Here is a 16,812-nt window from a genome sequence, read left to right on the forward strand (position 1 = left end):
TTTCACTAAGAGGGTGGTGAAACACTGGAATGCGTTACCTAGGGAGGTGGTAGAATCTCCTTCCTTAGAGGTTTTTAAGGTCAGGCTTGACAAAGCCCTGGCTGGGATGATTTAACTGGGAATTGGTCCTGCTTCGAGCAGGGGGTTGGACTAGATGACCTTCTGGGGTCCCTTCCAACCCTATTCTATGATTCTATGATTCTCTGGCCTGTGTTATGCAGGTCAGACTAGATGATCACAATACTTCCTTCCGGCCTTAAAAATCTATGAATTTCTTTGAAATGTCATATTCAAAAGCCTAACTAAAGCCCTTTCCTTAGTACACACACATGCAGGGGGCCTCACCCTATCCTCAGCATATTATTCATATGGTAAGTTTCCCACGATAATTTAAATCAGGGGTGGGCCACATCTGGGACTAGCAATTGTAGGGCAGGCCATGAATGCTCACAGAATTGGGGCTGGGGGCTCTGGTTGGGGGTGCGGGCTCTGGGGTGGAGCCAGAAATGAGGAGTTCACGGTGCGGGAGGGGGCTCCGGTCTGGGGTGGCGGAGTGCGGGGGGCGGGGGTTGAGGACTTTGGCAGCAGGGGGATGGGCTCTGGGGTGGGGCTGGGGATGAGGAGTTTGGGGTGCAGGAGGGTGCTGCGGGCTGGGATCGAGGGTGGGAGGGCGATCAGGGCTGGGGCTGGGGTGCGGGCTCTGGCTGGGGGTGCGGGCTCTGGGGTGGGGCTAGGGATGAGGGGTTTGGGATGCAGGAAGGTGCTCCGGGCTGGGATCGAGGGGTTCGGAGGGTGGGAGGGGGATCAGGGCTGGGGCAGGGAGTTGGGGCATGGCTCAGGGATGTAGGCTCCAGGCAGTGCTTACCTCAAGCGACTCCTGGAAGCAGTGGCATGTCCCTTTTCCGGCTCCTATGCGGAGGCAGGGCCAGGCGGCTCTGTACGCTGCCACGTCCACAGGCACTGCCCCTGCAGCTCCCATTGGAGCACCAGAGGGGGCCACTGGAGCGTGCAGAAGCCGGAGGGGGGCCATGCTGCTGCTTCCAGGAGCTGTGTGGAGCAGCCCCCTGACCCTACTCCCCAGCTAGAGCACCGGAACGGGGCAAGTCCCAGCCCCCGCTCCCCAGCAGGAGCTCGAGGGCCAGCCTAAAACAGCTGGTGGGCCGGATTCAGCCTGCAGGCTGTAGTTTGCCCACACCGGATTTAAATACTTCTCAGAGTCAGTGCTCTTCTTTGCAGTCCCCAAGGAGGGACTCTGTTCACATCCTGTCCAGAGAATTTACACTCCACTATAAAACATCTACTTCCTCCCTCTCTACCTGTCAGCAGTCTGGACCTGTCCTGCATCACCTCCTACAGCCAAGCGATACTGAAATCAACTCCATTCTGTTTTGCCAAAGGACAGTCCTACAGTGAGAGAAGGTGGAGACCTCCTGAGGATTTAGCAGCTCTCACAGCCCCCATCCATCCAAGGGACCAAAGACAGTCAGACTGGAACGAATGCCCACAAAACAAGCAGCATGGATCAGTATTTCTAAGCCATGAAGCCTACCTAATTTCTTTTTGAAAATATCTTAAGCAAGAATCATTTTATGAGAGTCAGAAACAGACAAGTGCGTGTTTTGTAGCCTATGAATTTTACCATGTAAATCATATAAGCACAAAAACGCCACTATTATATCCTGTGCATTTCACTGAATAATTGAGTTTAAGCAAAACTATATTAAGATTAAGCCAGCTCAACCCAACACCTCAGCTCCTGGGGGAAAAAATAATCATGAGATTCTCAGCAAGTTGTTTGGAACAAAGGTTAAAAATAATTTTCATTGATGTTCTGTTACCTCTAGCTGGTCTCGTTTGTCCCACTGCGAGTGTTCCTTCCACTCTGGAAGAAGGCAGTTCACTGTGTGGGGTTGGGAATTCAAAGCCCTGGCTTCCATGCTCTTCCAGCACGGCCTCAAGCACAGCCATTTCCTGTTGAAGTTCTTTTAAGTTGTTTTGCATGGCATCCTTCTGCTGCAATAGAAGAAACTACATTGTGCTACCAGGAGTCAGCTCAATTGCTAAACAGTAAAAAATAATTTCTATTCAAATAGTTGTGAATGGAACCACAGCAGAACAATTCTGATTCAACATACTGAATCTAATTCATTTACATACTGGTTGCTTGGAAAATTACTGAGAGTTTTTATTGTAAAAACAAACCATGTCATGGCAGAAGAAAAAAAAAAATACATTCACTTTGCAATTGCAAAACATTTTGAAACAGACTCCAAGTTATCACAGCCTCGCAGTGAGCAGCAAATACAGGCATTGGCTTCTACAGAATGATTTACACAATTCCAATAATCGATTACTACTTTTTCCTTCCAGTCATCTTAACCTGTTGAATGCCCTAAGACAACACGTCTAACAAAATGGCCCTTGCATGCCCACTGAATTGGTCCTAAATTGCACATGCTATTTATTCAGCAGTGGCAAAGGTCCCTATTACATGAATTCCAGGCATACTGAGCCTAGTACATGAAGGGTTAATAGGCCACTTTATTTAGAAAGGTTTCAGAGTAGCAGCCGTGTTAGTCTGTATTCACGAAAAGAAAAGGAGTCCTTGTGGCACCTTAGAGACTAATCAATTTATTTGAGCTTTCATGAGGTGCCACTAGTACTCCTTTTATTTAGAAAGTGGTAGTACAGAGCCTCTAATTAAAATTTATGTTTGCTCTCCACTATAACTCAGAATCCCAACAGCTGTTTTCAAATAGGAAAATATTGCATCCCTTCCCTTTTTAATGCTGTGTCTGATCCTTGAAAACTGCTGTGCCTTCTACTAAAAATATGCCATTTACCTTCTTACACCTCACAGAATACATGGCTTCAAAGGATGCTTTTATAAACAAACAGTTTTCCAAGCTCGACAGAGGTGGTTTCTATAACAACAACAGTGGCTATTACGTTGCCAGTTCCACCACTGCCACCATGTGGAACTTTCTGGTTATTGCATCACTGACCAACATAGAAATGAGAAGAATAACTCTTTCATCAATAAGTCCAGTCCAAAGCTCTTAGGACTTGTGTACACTGGGCTTTTCAGGGCATGTCTACACTACAAAATTAAGTCGACATAACTTACTTCGGCATACAGCCGCCGCAGTAATTACATTGCTTGTGCGTGTCTACTCTTGGCTCCTTGTGTCAGCGGTGCACATCCTCACCGGCAGAACTTGTATTGATTGTACTGTCAGTGTGGGGCACTGTGGGACAGCTTCTGAAAGCCAGTAACAGTTGTTGAAAGAAAAACAGTGTCTACACCAACACTGCACTGACCTAATTACATCGACTCTATGCCTCCATAGAGATGGAGTTCTTAAGTCGGCGTAGCCAGGTAGTTACATCGCAGGAGCAAAATTTTAGTGCAGACACTTACATAGTTAGGTCGATGAAAACTGCCTTGTGTCGATCTAACTCTATCGTGTAGACAAGGCCTCAGTCACCAATGAAGCTGCACCACAGCAAACCCACAGCACAGCTGTGCTACAGCGGTACAAACTATGACTTGCAATAGCGCAGCACACACTGGTTTGAACATGGAAGGGCCACCCACACAACAGAAAGGTGAAGTTTATTCTTCCTTGGATTCTCTGCTGAGACAGCCAAGAGGGTGTGACAGGAGGCCAAGGGGAAGTTCTGTGGGGAGACCTGTCCACTGGAAACTGGACTGAGGTCAACCAGCCAGTATATATGACCCAGACCACTCTTTCAACGTGGTCTGGTCTGGAATCAGTGACCAAGAAGGCAAAGACTTTGTGCTTCTAATTAATCACCATAACAATCCAGTACCTCTTTCCCCACAGACAACTGGAATCAGATAATAATAGTTAACCAGGGTTATAATTTTAAAAGTCTTTTTACCATAAATCCAACATCAGTTCCTACCAATGCAAACCTTTGGTGTAGGAAGCACAAGTTTCCAGCACTAATCAAATGCAGAAGGGAAGTTACAGACACCACCCACGATTAAGCATCAAAATCTTAATGTTATATGGTGAACAATCTGTAGTTGAATGTGTTGCTAATGCATAAGGCAAAATCTGACAAATATCAGCATTAAAGCAGGTCTGCAATTCTGGATAGCTTAGTAGCTGAAACTAACCGCACCTTTTCTGTAGATCTGTGGCTTCTGGTGATGGTAGCTCCATAATTTTCACATGACTGTCTAGTTCCTAGATTTTATACTATCCAACCATATCTGGAAAGTAAGTTAAGCAGTTAGAGAGCTCAGTGCATGAACTTGCATACCTGTGTGGTAAGGATCTCACCCTGGGAGGACAGCCCAGAAGAATCTCCTTGGTGACTGGCTTCACTGTCATATCCGGATGCTTCACCTTGAAAAACAAAAGCTATGATTCATATATAAAAAAGTACAGCTAACAACAACAACGACGTCTCTCACTCACCACGGGGCCCATCACTGTACGTTCACAATACAGAGATTAAGGGTGACGTTTTCAAAAGCATGTAAATGACTTAGGAGCAAAAGTCCCATATTCAGAAGTGACTTAAGCACATAGGCTCCTAAGGGAGTGATCTTTTCAAGCAGTGTTTCCAAAACTTTGGACGCCGCTTGTTCAGGGAAAGCCCTGGTGGGCCAGGCCAGTTTGTTTACCTGCCGCATCCGCAGGTTCGGCCGATTGCGGCTCCCTCGGCCTGCGCTGCTTTCGGCAGCCCCCATTGGCCTGCAGCGGCAAACCGCGGCCAGTGGGAGCCGCAATTGGCCGAACCTGTGGACACGGCAGGTAAACAAACCAGCCCGGCCCACCAGGGGCTTTCCCTGAACAAGCGGCGTCCCAAGTTTGGGAAACACTGCTCTAAAGCATCAAAGTACCAAGAGCACAAGTCCCTTCCAATGGGACTGGTGCTCTTAAGTCACCTGGGCACTTCTGAAAAATATTATTATTTATTTCTATTACTGTAGTACGTAGGAGTCCTAGTTATGCCCATCCTAAGTATCACTTAATATCAATGGAACTTAAGAGCTTTTGAAAATTTTACCTTAGGTCTGTGTCCTAAGAATAGCTTATGCAAGCATCTTTAGGAAAAAAAAAAAGTAATTATCCTGTGAATTTAAAACTTCTCAGAGTAGTAAGTAATGTAGAGCTGAACAGCAAAAGATATCGACTACCATTTCAATGGATATTTTTTCTGGAAAAACCACCTTAGAACGAACAGTGAAGTTTTGTCAGCAGATCCAGGAATCAAATTCTCATATGAAAATTCAGCCCTTTAGTCAACAGGGGTTGGGGCCAAATTAATTCCAGGCTCTATTTTAGTCATTTCCTCTCTGCTCTAAGAATTACTATGAGAATTTAACTTAAAGGAAACAAAAATGAACACAAATGCAGAAAAGTAAATTTATTTATACTTCTGATTTGATTGCACATTACTTAGATTGTAAGCTTTTGGGGCAGGGACCATCTTTTTGTTCTGTGTTTGTACAGCGCCTGACACAATGGGACTCCTAAGTATCCAGTAATACAAATAATAAATTGGAGCAAGGATATCTTGCTTTGTACCTAAATTTGGTTGCGCATTCTGGTCTCGTTGGTGTCCATCTTCCAAATCAGTTTTTCTTCCTGTCAGCTCTTCATTACCATTTGGACTAGCTTCTCTGCTTCCACTGAAACTGCTCATTTCTTTGGAACAAGGAGCTAGTGTTATGGGCTTCTTCAGCTCTTGTAGTCTATTGGTTGAATCTTCTGACATGTTGGACTGGGAAGAAAATAAGTTAACTGAGCATTCTGACTCTTGGCTTGGAGAAACACATGTATCTCTCAAGATGACTCCAGGCGATTTCTGTACAGCTTTATTATTGCCACTGCTACTGTTCAGCAATGCTAGAATCTCTTCCGGTGATGAAGACTCTACTGTAGACATGATCTGTTCTGTAGGCTGCAATGGTGTGCTTACTGATTTGCCAAATATTAATGCCTGAAAGCAAGGTAGTTCTTCATCTTCACTAGAATCCTCCTCGGAGGACTGCAATTTCCAGGCTGGTCTTCTGGGTTCCCGAACAAAGTTTTGAGACCTAGACTTAGAACTACTGCTGCCACTGTCCAGTTCTCTTAACGAGGCTCTTTCACCTGTTTTAACAAATACCGCAGAAATTTCTTTCCTATCAATTTCACAAATGCTTATGTTCTCTTTAATGTCACCAGCAGAGCACAATAAGCCATCAGGGGTCTCAGACAGCAATGGAAAATCACTAGTACCTTCAGTGGGCTGTTCCAGAGCCTCCTCTGAAATTAAGCACTCAGGCACACCTATGCTGGCAATTTGGGATACTTGTTCTTTATCACTCTTTGCTTGTTTGCATTCCCCTTCATAACTGTTCTTTTCAATTACTTTGCAGCTAAATTCAGCAGGGCTTTGTTGACAAACTACAGGATATACCAGCACTGGTTTGGACTGAAAATTTAATACTGGCCCTTTGTTTTCAGCTTCTTCAGCTTTTACTCCTTGATTGCTTCCTGTTTCATTAATTGTGCTTAAATCAGTTCTTTGGGAAATTCGCTCTTCTATATTACTCTGGTCACCTAGGCTTCCGTTACTTTTGTTTAGGTTCTGACTTAATTGACTTTCTATCACCATTTCAGGTGAAATTCTCTTTTCCTTTGGTTGCCTTCGTTTTTGCAGTCTGCTCCTGCTCCTACTCTTAATCTTGGCAGTGGCTGCTCTCGGTGGTGAGAATAACTGCACTTGATCTGGAACTTGTGAAATATTCTTGCCATCGTCACTAACATGTCCACATTCGGTGTCCCTGGAAAAGTGAATTCCTGGACTACGCCCAGAAATACCTTTAGCAGATTCACATGTTTTAGGCTCATCTCTCTCACAAACCGCATCCAGGCCCGCTGTTTTTTTAACATATGGAGGTTCATTTTTTAAGTCACTATTGTTATGCCTATATTCTACACTGCTAGCACCTGATTTCCTTAGAGTTTCAGAAGCAGTGCTTTCAGTCACAGATTCCTTCACTGGACTAGGATGAAGGGTAAATGACAGTCTTTTTGAATGTCTGAACATATTTCGGAAGTACTGTGTTTCTAGCTCACTGTCTTCAGTTTCTGTGTTCAACTCTGAAACGATTTTAGCTTCATGTGACTTTGAGTTTCTGAAACTTTCCAAGTAATTTTCTGTGCAATGTCTATTAGTCTTGGGTGAACACGCACACAACTCTCTGTTCTTGGGCTCGACTACAGCACACTGATTATTCTCAGACAAATTCTGCACTAGGCAGGCAGCTTGATCCACATTTGTGGAATGAGGCTGCAGAAGTGAATGGCTTCCTTGATTTTCGTTATCTTGAGAATCTGTATCAGGCACAACAGAACAAGCATTTAAATCCTCCACTGATATTTCGTCATACAAGAGGCCTTTTCCAGTTTGCATCCCATCAGAACAATTTTCAGGATTAGGGGGTGTTTTATCTACTTCCAAGGCATTGCCCTTCAGATCAGTGTCTGACAGAGGTATGCTATGGTTCAGTACATCCTGCTGCTCATCAGGGTCTTTGCATTCAGGGACATGGACCAACGCATTCATCTGCAATCCAGAGGAGGAATCTTTGCTTTCACTGGCATGCTTTCTTGCTCTCTCATTTGACTCACTTCTTCTCCTGGTTTCTTTTGTCATTTTTTCAGTCAGTAACTGAAGCCTCCTGCTGCGTCTGACTCGTTTATTTTCTGAATCAACTTTTTTTGGCTCTTCACTGCTTGGGTAACTATCAATCTGCAACTCAGTCTGATCAGGGCAACTTGAGTTTCTATCCACTACCAGCTGCAGAGCACACACGGGCCTAGCTGAATGTCTGCTTCTTTTCGTTAATGAGCTTCTCATTTTTTTAGTATTCTTTCGGTCACAGGTATCCTGTGCCGGCTTTCCATCAGTGCTGTTGCAAGTTACTTTCTCAGTATCATTTTTCAATATGGATTCCCCCTCTCGGAGGGAAAGTTCTGCTGATATATTGTCCCCATTTTTCACACCCATGGGACTCCCGTTAACAACAGTGGAACCTTCACCACCTTTTTTCCATCGAGCATTTCTACCAACAATGCACTGATTAACACCCTCAGAGTGCTTCTTTAGATCCTTTTCATCTCTCTTCTTGATGAAGTCCGCAGGTTGGAGATCAGAGGCAGTCTTTCTTTTCCGTTTTAATTTACTTGTTCTGGAATTACTTGAGGGTTTCATATCAGTAGTAACATCTTCCACTTTTGGAGTCAGTGGCATCTCTCTCGTGTGGACAAGAGGGTTTGACTTCCTCTCTCTTTTATACGTTTTCCCAAATATTTTATCTTCAATGTTATGCACAGTTGATTTTGACAAACTCCTATCATTTTCACATCCCACCACAACTTCCGTGCAGTTTACCATCAGGTCAGTCTTCTCTGAAATACAGGACTCTCTGTCTGATAAATATGAATCTCCATCTTCTGTGTCAGCTGCCCCAGCAGGAGCATCCTGGGAGGAACCAGAAGAGAGCATCTCATTGCTTTTAGAAAACCACTCGTTGACTTTTTGAATGCTTCTCTTCAGTCTTTTCCCAGAAACTTGACTCAAAGGATTGCCGTGAAGAGTCTTGGGCTGCAATAGACTCTCCGAAGCAGGTTCCCTTTCATGCAGGGAGTTACTCTCAGGTTGACATGTTTCTACAGCTTCTGTATGCTGGACACCATTACCTGACTTCTTGCTTTTATCTAATTGGTTTTCTGAGCTGTGCGCTAAGCCAGACTCTTTGTTTTCACTACTAAATGGAGTTTCCCCAGCATCCATTTCTTCTGCACTGTGGAATAAACTTGTGTCCTCATTCAGTAAAGAGCTGGCATTGGCTGTTCTGTCACGCTGTTCTGCCTGTGAGTTTGAAGCAGAAATGCCCTGGCTCTCTTTTAAATGACCCTCAGCCACATTCACTTGAGCAGCCTCGAAGTCTTCGATGCCATTCCAAGTGCCTTTGCTGTCTTCCTCTGAGACACCACATTCACCTGAAAATACATAAGACTTACAAGCTGTTAAGCACCTCAGGGTTTGTGTACACAAGAATAATGAAGTGCTTAACAACTAATATTTTGTTTGCAAATACATGGAATCTTAATTTTATTAATAAAAACTAGTTATAGCTTAAAAAACCTACCTACATGAACACTCAGGTACAACTACCAGACTCACTAGATAACTAAACAAAAGATATTCCAGACCTAGCTCTTCTCTCATTTTTCCAGGATACTTAATTTCAGAGTTTTTGTTACTCCCTCTACACTGTTCTATTCCCTGATCTTCAAAGGCTAATTAACACCAAGTCATTCATTTTTCTGCGTTTTTAGGTGGGCATGTTATCAAGTTTTAATGTCTATTCTATACAATGTTATTCCATTTAAACTACAATAAGTCTTTCAATTGCCAGTCTTTCAACACATTTTTAGAAATATAATTATGAAAACCAGTATGAGTAAGTTACAAAAGCAGACTTTGTTTGAATACCTGGAATTAACAGAAAGTTCACCAGCAAAAGAAAGGCAGAACTGCTTGTGAGTAGCTTGATTATACAGTCATGAAAGAGCCTCATTAACCCCTGCAGCTCCTGAAATTTCTCTGAATTGAATCAAGTTCAGTGTCTCTGTCCTTATCTTCAAGGTGCTCTATGGCCTGAGCACAGGACACCTAAAAGATGACTAAAGCTCTAGGATGAGAATTCTGGTCGACTACTCTGCTGCAAATAGAACTTTTCCCATAAGGATAACGCTCGTCTGTGCAGGAGGCAGAGACGTGAAATGAGATTGTGGAATGAGGTCCCACAGGAACTAAGGACCATCACAAACCTCACCACTTCAAGTGCAAGACGTACTTTTTCAACTTGTCTTCTTTAGTTTAAAAACAAAAACAAAATCCTACCAATATAGTTCACTGCACACACTATTCTCCATATGGGGAGAGGATGGGAGAAACACTGAACCACGTGACATGTGTTCACCATGATGCTTAATGCACTAACGGAAGGCACTCAGATACTACCGTGATGAGGGTGATATAGGAACCCATGCAGAGAAGAATTTGTTTTGCCCTTTAAACAAGTTCATTTTTCTGTTTCCATGCACACAGACAGTTAAATATCTGAGTCTGATACAGACAACCAAATGTCTAACATTTTTGTGTGTCTAATCTGTAAGCAGTTAGCCTCAAAACTACACACACTCTAGCCAAAGTCAACAAGAAAAATGAATTCAGTACAGTACTGAGTGTGCATATTACCTAAACATGAAAATGAAAGTTTTAATTTATAGGAAGCCAAAATTAATACTCTAATTTCAAACTTCCTTCCTGTCCATAAGCACTATCTGTCACAAAAATATCACACATACCTAAGATATCCGATGAGAGTATTTCTCCTGCATCTGACGTGCTAGGCCACATGTTGTATGGACTTTCACTTTCCTTCTCAGCATACTTTAGTTCTTCCGCACGCTCTCTTTTTTGAGGTGGAGTCTGAAATAATTCTGTGTCCCCCATTCTGTTGGGAAGGATTATGAAAAAGAAAATCCATGTAGTCACAAGTGCAATAATGCTTGGACATAATCAGAAAATACTATTTTATACCCCATAGCAAACAAAGATTATTTACCAGGTAATTATTATTATTTCTGCTCCTCTGAAGACATCATCTTTCAGGATTCATTCTCATCCAACCCAGATCCCCTCGGAGCGTGGGTAACCCTTTCTGAAGTCTTTTTCCCTCTTGTACCTGATTTTACACTATCTCATACAGGTGGGGGGGGGGAGGGGGGAGAAAACGAATTGTTGTGGTTATGATGGTGCTGTACCAAATCCTTTGAAAAATACAGTACCTGATGTTTGCACCAAGAAAAAGAATGACCTGAACCTTCATAAATGAATCATCAGAATAGAAACCTAGAACATGAGGACTGTGTAGGAAGGGAAGCTTCCCATTGTGACCAAAGAATTGGAAAGATGCAAGATAGAAATATGTGAAATCTCAGAGCTGTGATGGAATGGCAGGGGCCATTTCATGATGATGGATGGGTATGCCATGTACTATGCAGGCTCTGTGAAAGTGAGAGAAAAAGTGGTTACATTTATCTTATCCAAGGAAACATCCAAGTATGTACTTGGACATAATCTAGTCAGCAACAGAATCATCACAATTTGCCTTTGAGATAAGCCAGTTAATGTTGATCATATAGGTTTATGTCCCTACAACAGCAGCTGATGACAATGCAACTGATGAGTTCTATGAACGGTTTGAAAAGACACTCATTGAAACACCAAGTAAAGATATCACCCTTGTAACTGGAGACCTGAATGAGAAAGTTGGAGCTGTAAGCTCTCAAAGTAGTAAGGGGAAACAATGATCTGGGTTTACAAAATAAGAGAGGAAGGTGTTTAGTTGAATTCTGCTGTTTAATCATCTAGTCATTACAATCATAATCTTCACCCAACATCCTAGACGTTTATAGACATGGAGGTCATCTGACAGTGTGACAAAGATCCAAATCACCGATGTAATGATACATGGACATTGGAGAACAAGCATTCAATGGACAAAGATTTTCCTGAGTGCAGATTGTAAGTCAGGCCATCAACTGTTTGCCTCAAACATAAAATTAAAACTTAGGATAATATGTTTGGCAGGTCCACTGCATCTGGACCTGTCCAAAATCAACAAAAACTACATGACTTCTGTAAAGAATGCTCCTGAGTCGTTGTCACAGGTGAAAGAGGAGAACAACCTGAATAAACTCTGGAATAAAATGAAAACTATCACGCTCAAAGCCCCCAAACCACACATTCCAAAAAGCCAGGGTCAGATGGCACTACAGCTAATGGAAAAGGTGTTCAAGCTGGCAAAAAACACAATGCAGAGTGAAAGAGAGGTGTGAAGACTGAAGAATGCAGGAGAAAATACAAGGAATTGAGCAGATGGATTTAAAGGCAGACTAGACGAGACAGCCAGACGCTGCGACTGGAGGACAGGAGTTATAGAACTTGATAATTGACTTGTTCTGTTTGTTCTTGAAATATCCGGCATTGGTCACTGCTGGAAGACAGGACACTGGGCTAGATGAACCATTGGTCTGACCCACTGTGGTCATTCTTATGTTCTTATGGCAAGAGTAAACACAATAGGGCAAAATGCAAGGAACTTGAGAATTATAAAGGCAGTAATATTGCAAAAGCTATTCTCCCAGTGGTCAGTCTCCTTACTAAAAAGTTTTCCCCACGACCAACCATAATAAAACATTACGATGATAGAGTTCTTACTGAAGATTATGATATCAAATGCAAGTGGAGCAATTACTGTGCCAATCTGTATCCTTCATCAGAACCATGTACTACACATGACAGCAGAGAAGAGAATACAGAGCTGAAGCCATAAATCCTGAGAGAGGAAGCGGGGTGTGCTATTATGAAAATTAAGCCTAGGAAAGCACCATGGGTGAATAACATATCAGCAGAATTGCTAAAAGCAATAGGTGTCCACAGTTTTGATCTCATGTGGAAAATCTGCAATGATGTATGGATGACTAAAAACTGGCTGGACAACTGGACAAAGGGAATCTTTCTGCCCTTACCAAAGAACAGGGATATAACACAATGCAGTAACTATTGTACAATCTCCCTGATATCGCACATGAGCAAAGTGCAACTCTACATAATTCAGGATACCATGAAGTATGATAGGAGCAGAACTACCCCCACAACTATGTGATTTCAGAGAGGAATGAGACACAGATGATCAAATTTGCAAATATCCGTATAACTGAAAACAAGGAGTATAAACACCCATTGATTACGTGATACCATCGGACATAACCATCAGTGGAGGATATAGGCAGACATGGAGACTCCAAAGCATCGAACTGAACTCATTGCAAGTCTCTTCTGTCAACAACAGACCATGGTGTGAACAGCAGCAATTGGTTTTCCATTGAGCTGGGGGTGAGACTAGGGTGAATTTTGCCCTCAAGTCTTTTCAACATGTTCACAAAATTTATTACAATTCAAGCTTTGGAAGGTTTTGAAAGTGGAAGGAGCTGAGGTTCTATTGGTGGACACTTCTTAACTGACCTCAGATATGCTGATGATGACATGACACTTTTTGCTGCAACCATGCACACAATGCAATGAATAATGGAGCCTGTAAAAACATGTAATCGGGACTATTCCTGAATGTGGCAAAAATGAAATGCTTGTATGTTGCCATGATCAATAATAACATGATACAAATGGACGTTACGATTAATGGTCAAGCTGTAGAGGGAGTAGATGAATTAAATTATCTGGGATCATATACATCCAACCAAGGAGGCTACTCTGAAGAAATTGGAAGCCTAGGAATGGCTTTCCTTTTGAAAGTGTGAAAAAACCATGGTATCTGGAAATGTATGAAGGAATGAAAAGCGTAATATTTTCCATAATGACTTATGGATGTGAATCCTGGGACACTACTGTTAGCTGTCAAGGGAGTGCAGAATGTGGGTAGAAATGGGATTTAACTGTAAACATGTCTTCAGACATGTTTTGTGAATAATGTTTACTACAGCATTGCTGTCTATTTGGAAAAATCCGTCAAAGGTGCCTAGCGTCGCTAAAAGCGGTAGGTCCCTCCTTACAGCACTGCAGCACATCTGATCCTCTGAAACCCAACAGGAAGGGGTTAAATGAGCTAAACTAGAAAATACCAGCAACATTCCAAGTATTGTTCTCTTTTACTTACCCACAACCACCTGCTTTTTTAAAAAGATCTTCAGAAGAATCAGATCCTGGGAAAAAAAAACAAATCAGCGATTAGCACTCTGGTTGAAAAGATTCAAAAAGCAAACCAGGATTTGTCATTGTTTCAATGTGCTGTATTCACACAAGCACTTATACCCTGGTCTTTTTCACGGTTAAGTTCTTTCAGCTTGTACTATGTGAACTCCACCTTGATCATGCCAGCAATTTATGCTGAGTCTAATTTCTCTGTGCAGATACATTGTTGCCCCCAGCACAAAACAATGTACTAAAACTTTTTATACAGAGCCAGCTAGTGAAAGAAAAGTTCTGATTGGAGTTTCTAATTTTTTATCCAATACAGAAGGCATTGGCTAGTGTCTAAAGCATGAGACTAAGTCGGGAGCTCTGGCTATATTCTAATCCCAGCCCAGGCTTCTGTGGCTCAGTTTATTTCCTTTTTATAAGTGGAGAATTCTGCACTCCCAAGGATGGTGCAAGTCTAAATTAATTAGGAACACAGGAACTGTCATATGGAATCAGACCTGAACTCCACCTAGTCCAGTATCTTGTTTCTGACAGTGGACAGTGCCAGCTGCTTTAGCGGAAGGTGTCAAAACCCCACAGTAGGCAGATGTGGGATAATCTGCCCCCAACATTAGGTCTCATCCTGATCTCTAGCACTTAGAGATTGGCCTAAACCTTGAAGCACAAGGTTTAATTACCATAATCATTTTTAACAAGTCTGGATATTCTTGATATACATATTACTACCCAATCCCTTTTTGAATCTTGTTAAGTTCTTGGCCTCACAAACTGCCTATGGCAGTGAGTTTCATATTTTAATTACACATTGTTTGAAAAAGTATTTAATCACCTTTGAATTTCCCACCCAATACAATTAAAATGTCCCCTTGTTCTTGTGTTATGAAACAGAGAGAACTGCTTGTAAAACACTTTGCAATGCACAGGCAGAAGGTGCTATACAAGCATTATTATGCTTTAGATTAGTACATTTACACTCAGGGGTTCTTACCAAATTCAATGTACACTGCTTTACCAGATTCACATTTCTGCCTTTTGTTTCTGAGGGAACTCCTCCTGACCATGTTGTCTGCAACCTGGGCACCAGCATTAGCTTCCTGCCAATAAAAGAGTACAGAGGAAGTGGTTACTGCAAAAAACAAAAGTAAGCCCGTCAGGCTGAATTATATAATCTGTAGGACGGTCAGATGTGTTATGGAGCATAAGGGACAATGTTTGTATCTGGAGACTCTGTACAGAACTTTAACGTGCAGTTCATGAGAGTGGCTTTACCCGATTTATTTGAGAGGCATTTATTTGAGAGGCAATTAACAAACATTCTTCTGGTGTAGAAGCAGAAATGTAATTTTTACTCATTTAACATTTCAAAGCATTTCTGTTACAGTTCTGCCACATTTAGCATAGGATTTTATTCAATATTTGGCAGATCAGACAAGCGTCCTAATGGGTCCTGGGAACGAGCTTAGGCTCAAAAAAATTACCACCCATTTGGGAAATATCTTTGATTATAAATAGCCAAGAATATTTTCTTCAAATTCACTACTTTACTACCAAAAAATTAAACAGTGGCTAGGTAGACTGTAAACTAAACAAGTTTTTTTTAAAGCTCTGCTGCAAAAATCAGTTCTTCCCCCAACATCACCAGTTGCACAGGAGTAGAAAAAATATCCAACAGAAGCTCATGCTACTGTCAGCTCTCACAGGACATACACTGAAGTGGAAAGGCAACATTTGAAAAGTTTTTATTTTTCAAGATTATTACGGGCTATTACAATGTCAAGTAATTTTCTTTTATAGTTTTTTTTAAGTCTGCAATGTCCTTTTAATAGTTATTCATTTAGGATTCATCATTATACATTAGTCGAAAAAACCTCATAGCAGTAATTTCAGCAACAATTAATATACATTACAACCTTGCATATTAAAAAGTAATGAAGCCCTTTTATTCAAGCAACATCTTTAAGGAGAGTTATTTCAGTCAAATAGTCATTTAAAAACCAACACAATATAAGGATTTTGGTTCATTTAAATTAACTCAGAGTTGCATTCCTAAATCACTAGCCATCAGAAGATATTCCAGATGCAGGAGAGATTAAGAATAAAAAGAAGAGAAAAATTACCAAGGTAGGACTTTCTTGCTCTTGTTCTTTAATTCTTTTTTGTCTGTTTCTGTAGCCCTTACTTTGGATGATGGAACCTTCCTTCCACAGGAGCTCAGTAGAATTGGTTTCTACAGGTTTTTTAGAAAAATCCTGACTGTTTAAAACTGAGAAATGATAGAAGAAAAATATTAGGAAACATACATGTAAAGTAATGCACACTGGAAAAAATAACCCCAACTATTCATACAATATGATGGGGGCTAATTTAGCTACAACTAATCAGGAGAAAGATCTTGGAGTCATTGTGGATAGTTCTCTAAAGACGTCCACGCAGTGTGCAGTGGCAGTCAAAAAAGCAAACGGGATGTTAGGAATCATTAAAAAAGGGAGAGAGAATAAGACGGAGATTATCTTATTATATAAGATAATATTATATTATAAGATTATATTATATCCCTTATATAAATCCATGGTACACCCACATCTTGAATACTGCGTACAGATGCGGTCCCCTCATCTCAAAAAAGATATACTGGCATTGGAAAAGGTTCAGAAAAGGGCAACTAAAATGGTTTGGAACAGGTCCCATATGAGGAGAGATTAAAGAGGCTAGGACTTTTCAGCTTGGAAAAGAGGAGACGAAGGGGGAATATGATAGAGGTATATAAAATCATGAGTAGCGTGGAGAAAGTGAATAAGGAAAAGTTATTTACTTGTTCCCATAATATAAGAACTAGGGGGCATCAAATGAAATTAGTGAGTAGCAGGTTTAAAACAAATAAAAGGAAGTTCTTCTTCACTCAGCACACAGTCAACCTGTGGAACTCCTTGCCTGAGGAGGTTGTGAAGAGTAGGACTATAACAGGGTTTAAAAGAGAACTGGATA

At 41.6% G+C, this 16,812-nt stretch overlaps 1 protein-coding gene and 1 long non-coding RNA gene across 8 annotated transcripts in view; one reads left to right on the forward strand and one right to left on the reverse strand.

The window, feature by feature from the left end:
- LOC119564555 overlaps positions 1-1,839 on the forward strand; it is a 32,490-nt gene extending 30,651 nt beyond the window's left edge. Inside the window, exon 4 of the long non-coding RNA XR_006287688.1 lies at positions 1,324-1,839. This is a non-coding gene — a long non-coding RNA (uncharacterized LOC119564555). The remainder of the gene's footprint in view (positions 1-1,323) is intronic.
- BRCA1 (BRCA1 DNA repair associated) overlaps positions 1-16,812 on the reverse strand; it is a 55,372-nt gene that overhangs the window by 27,717 nt on the left and 10,843 nt on the right. For 5 of the 7 annotated variants that reach the window (XR_005223544.2, XR_006287687.1, XM_043536963.1 and 2 more), the window contains exons 6-12: positions 15,945-16,090; positions 14,816-14,921; positions 13,784-13,829; positions 10,410-10,558; positions 5,568-9,035; positions 4,294-4,379; positions 1,839-2,013 (exon numbers count right to left, since the gene is read on the reverse strand). Coding sequence is in view for 5 of the 7 variants with exons in the window: in XM_043536963.1 (XP_043392898.1) it covers positions 1,839-2,013; positions 4,294-4,379; positions 5,568-9,035; positions 10,410-10,558; positions 13,784-13,829; positions 14,816-14,921; positions 15,945-16,090 (4,176 nt within the window). In the remaining 2 variants the exon portion in view is untranslated. The remainder of the gene's footprint in view (positions 1-1,838; positions 2,014-4,293; positions 4,380-5,567; positions 9,036-10,409; positions 10,559-13,783; positions 13,830-14,815; positions 14,922-15,944; positions 16,091-16,812) is intronic. The other 2 variants (XM_043536965.1, XM_027835006.3) reach the window with 2 other exon arrangements.

Source organism: Chelonia mydas, chromosome 27 (genome assembly GCF_015237465.2).
Source record: "Chelonia mydas isolate rCheMyd1 chromosome 27, rCheMyd1.pri.v2, whole genome shotgun sequence".
Lineage (NCBI taxonomy): Eukaryota > Metazoa > Chordata > Testudines > Cheloniidae > Chelonia > Chelonia mydas.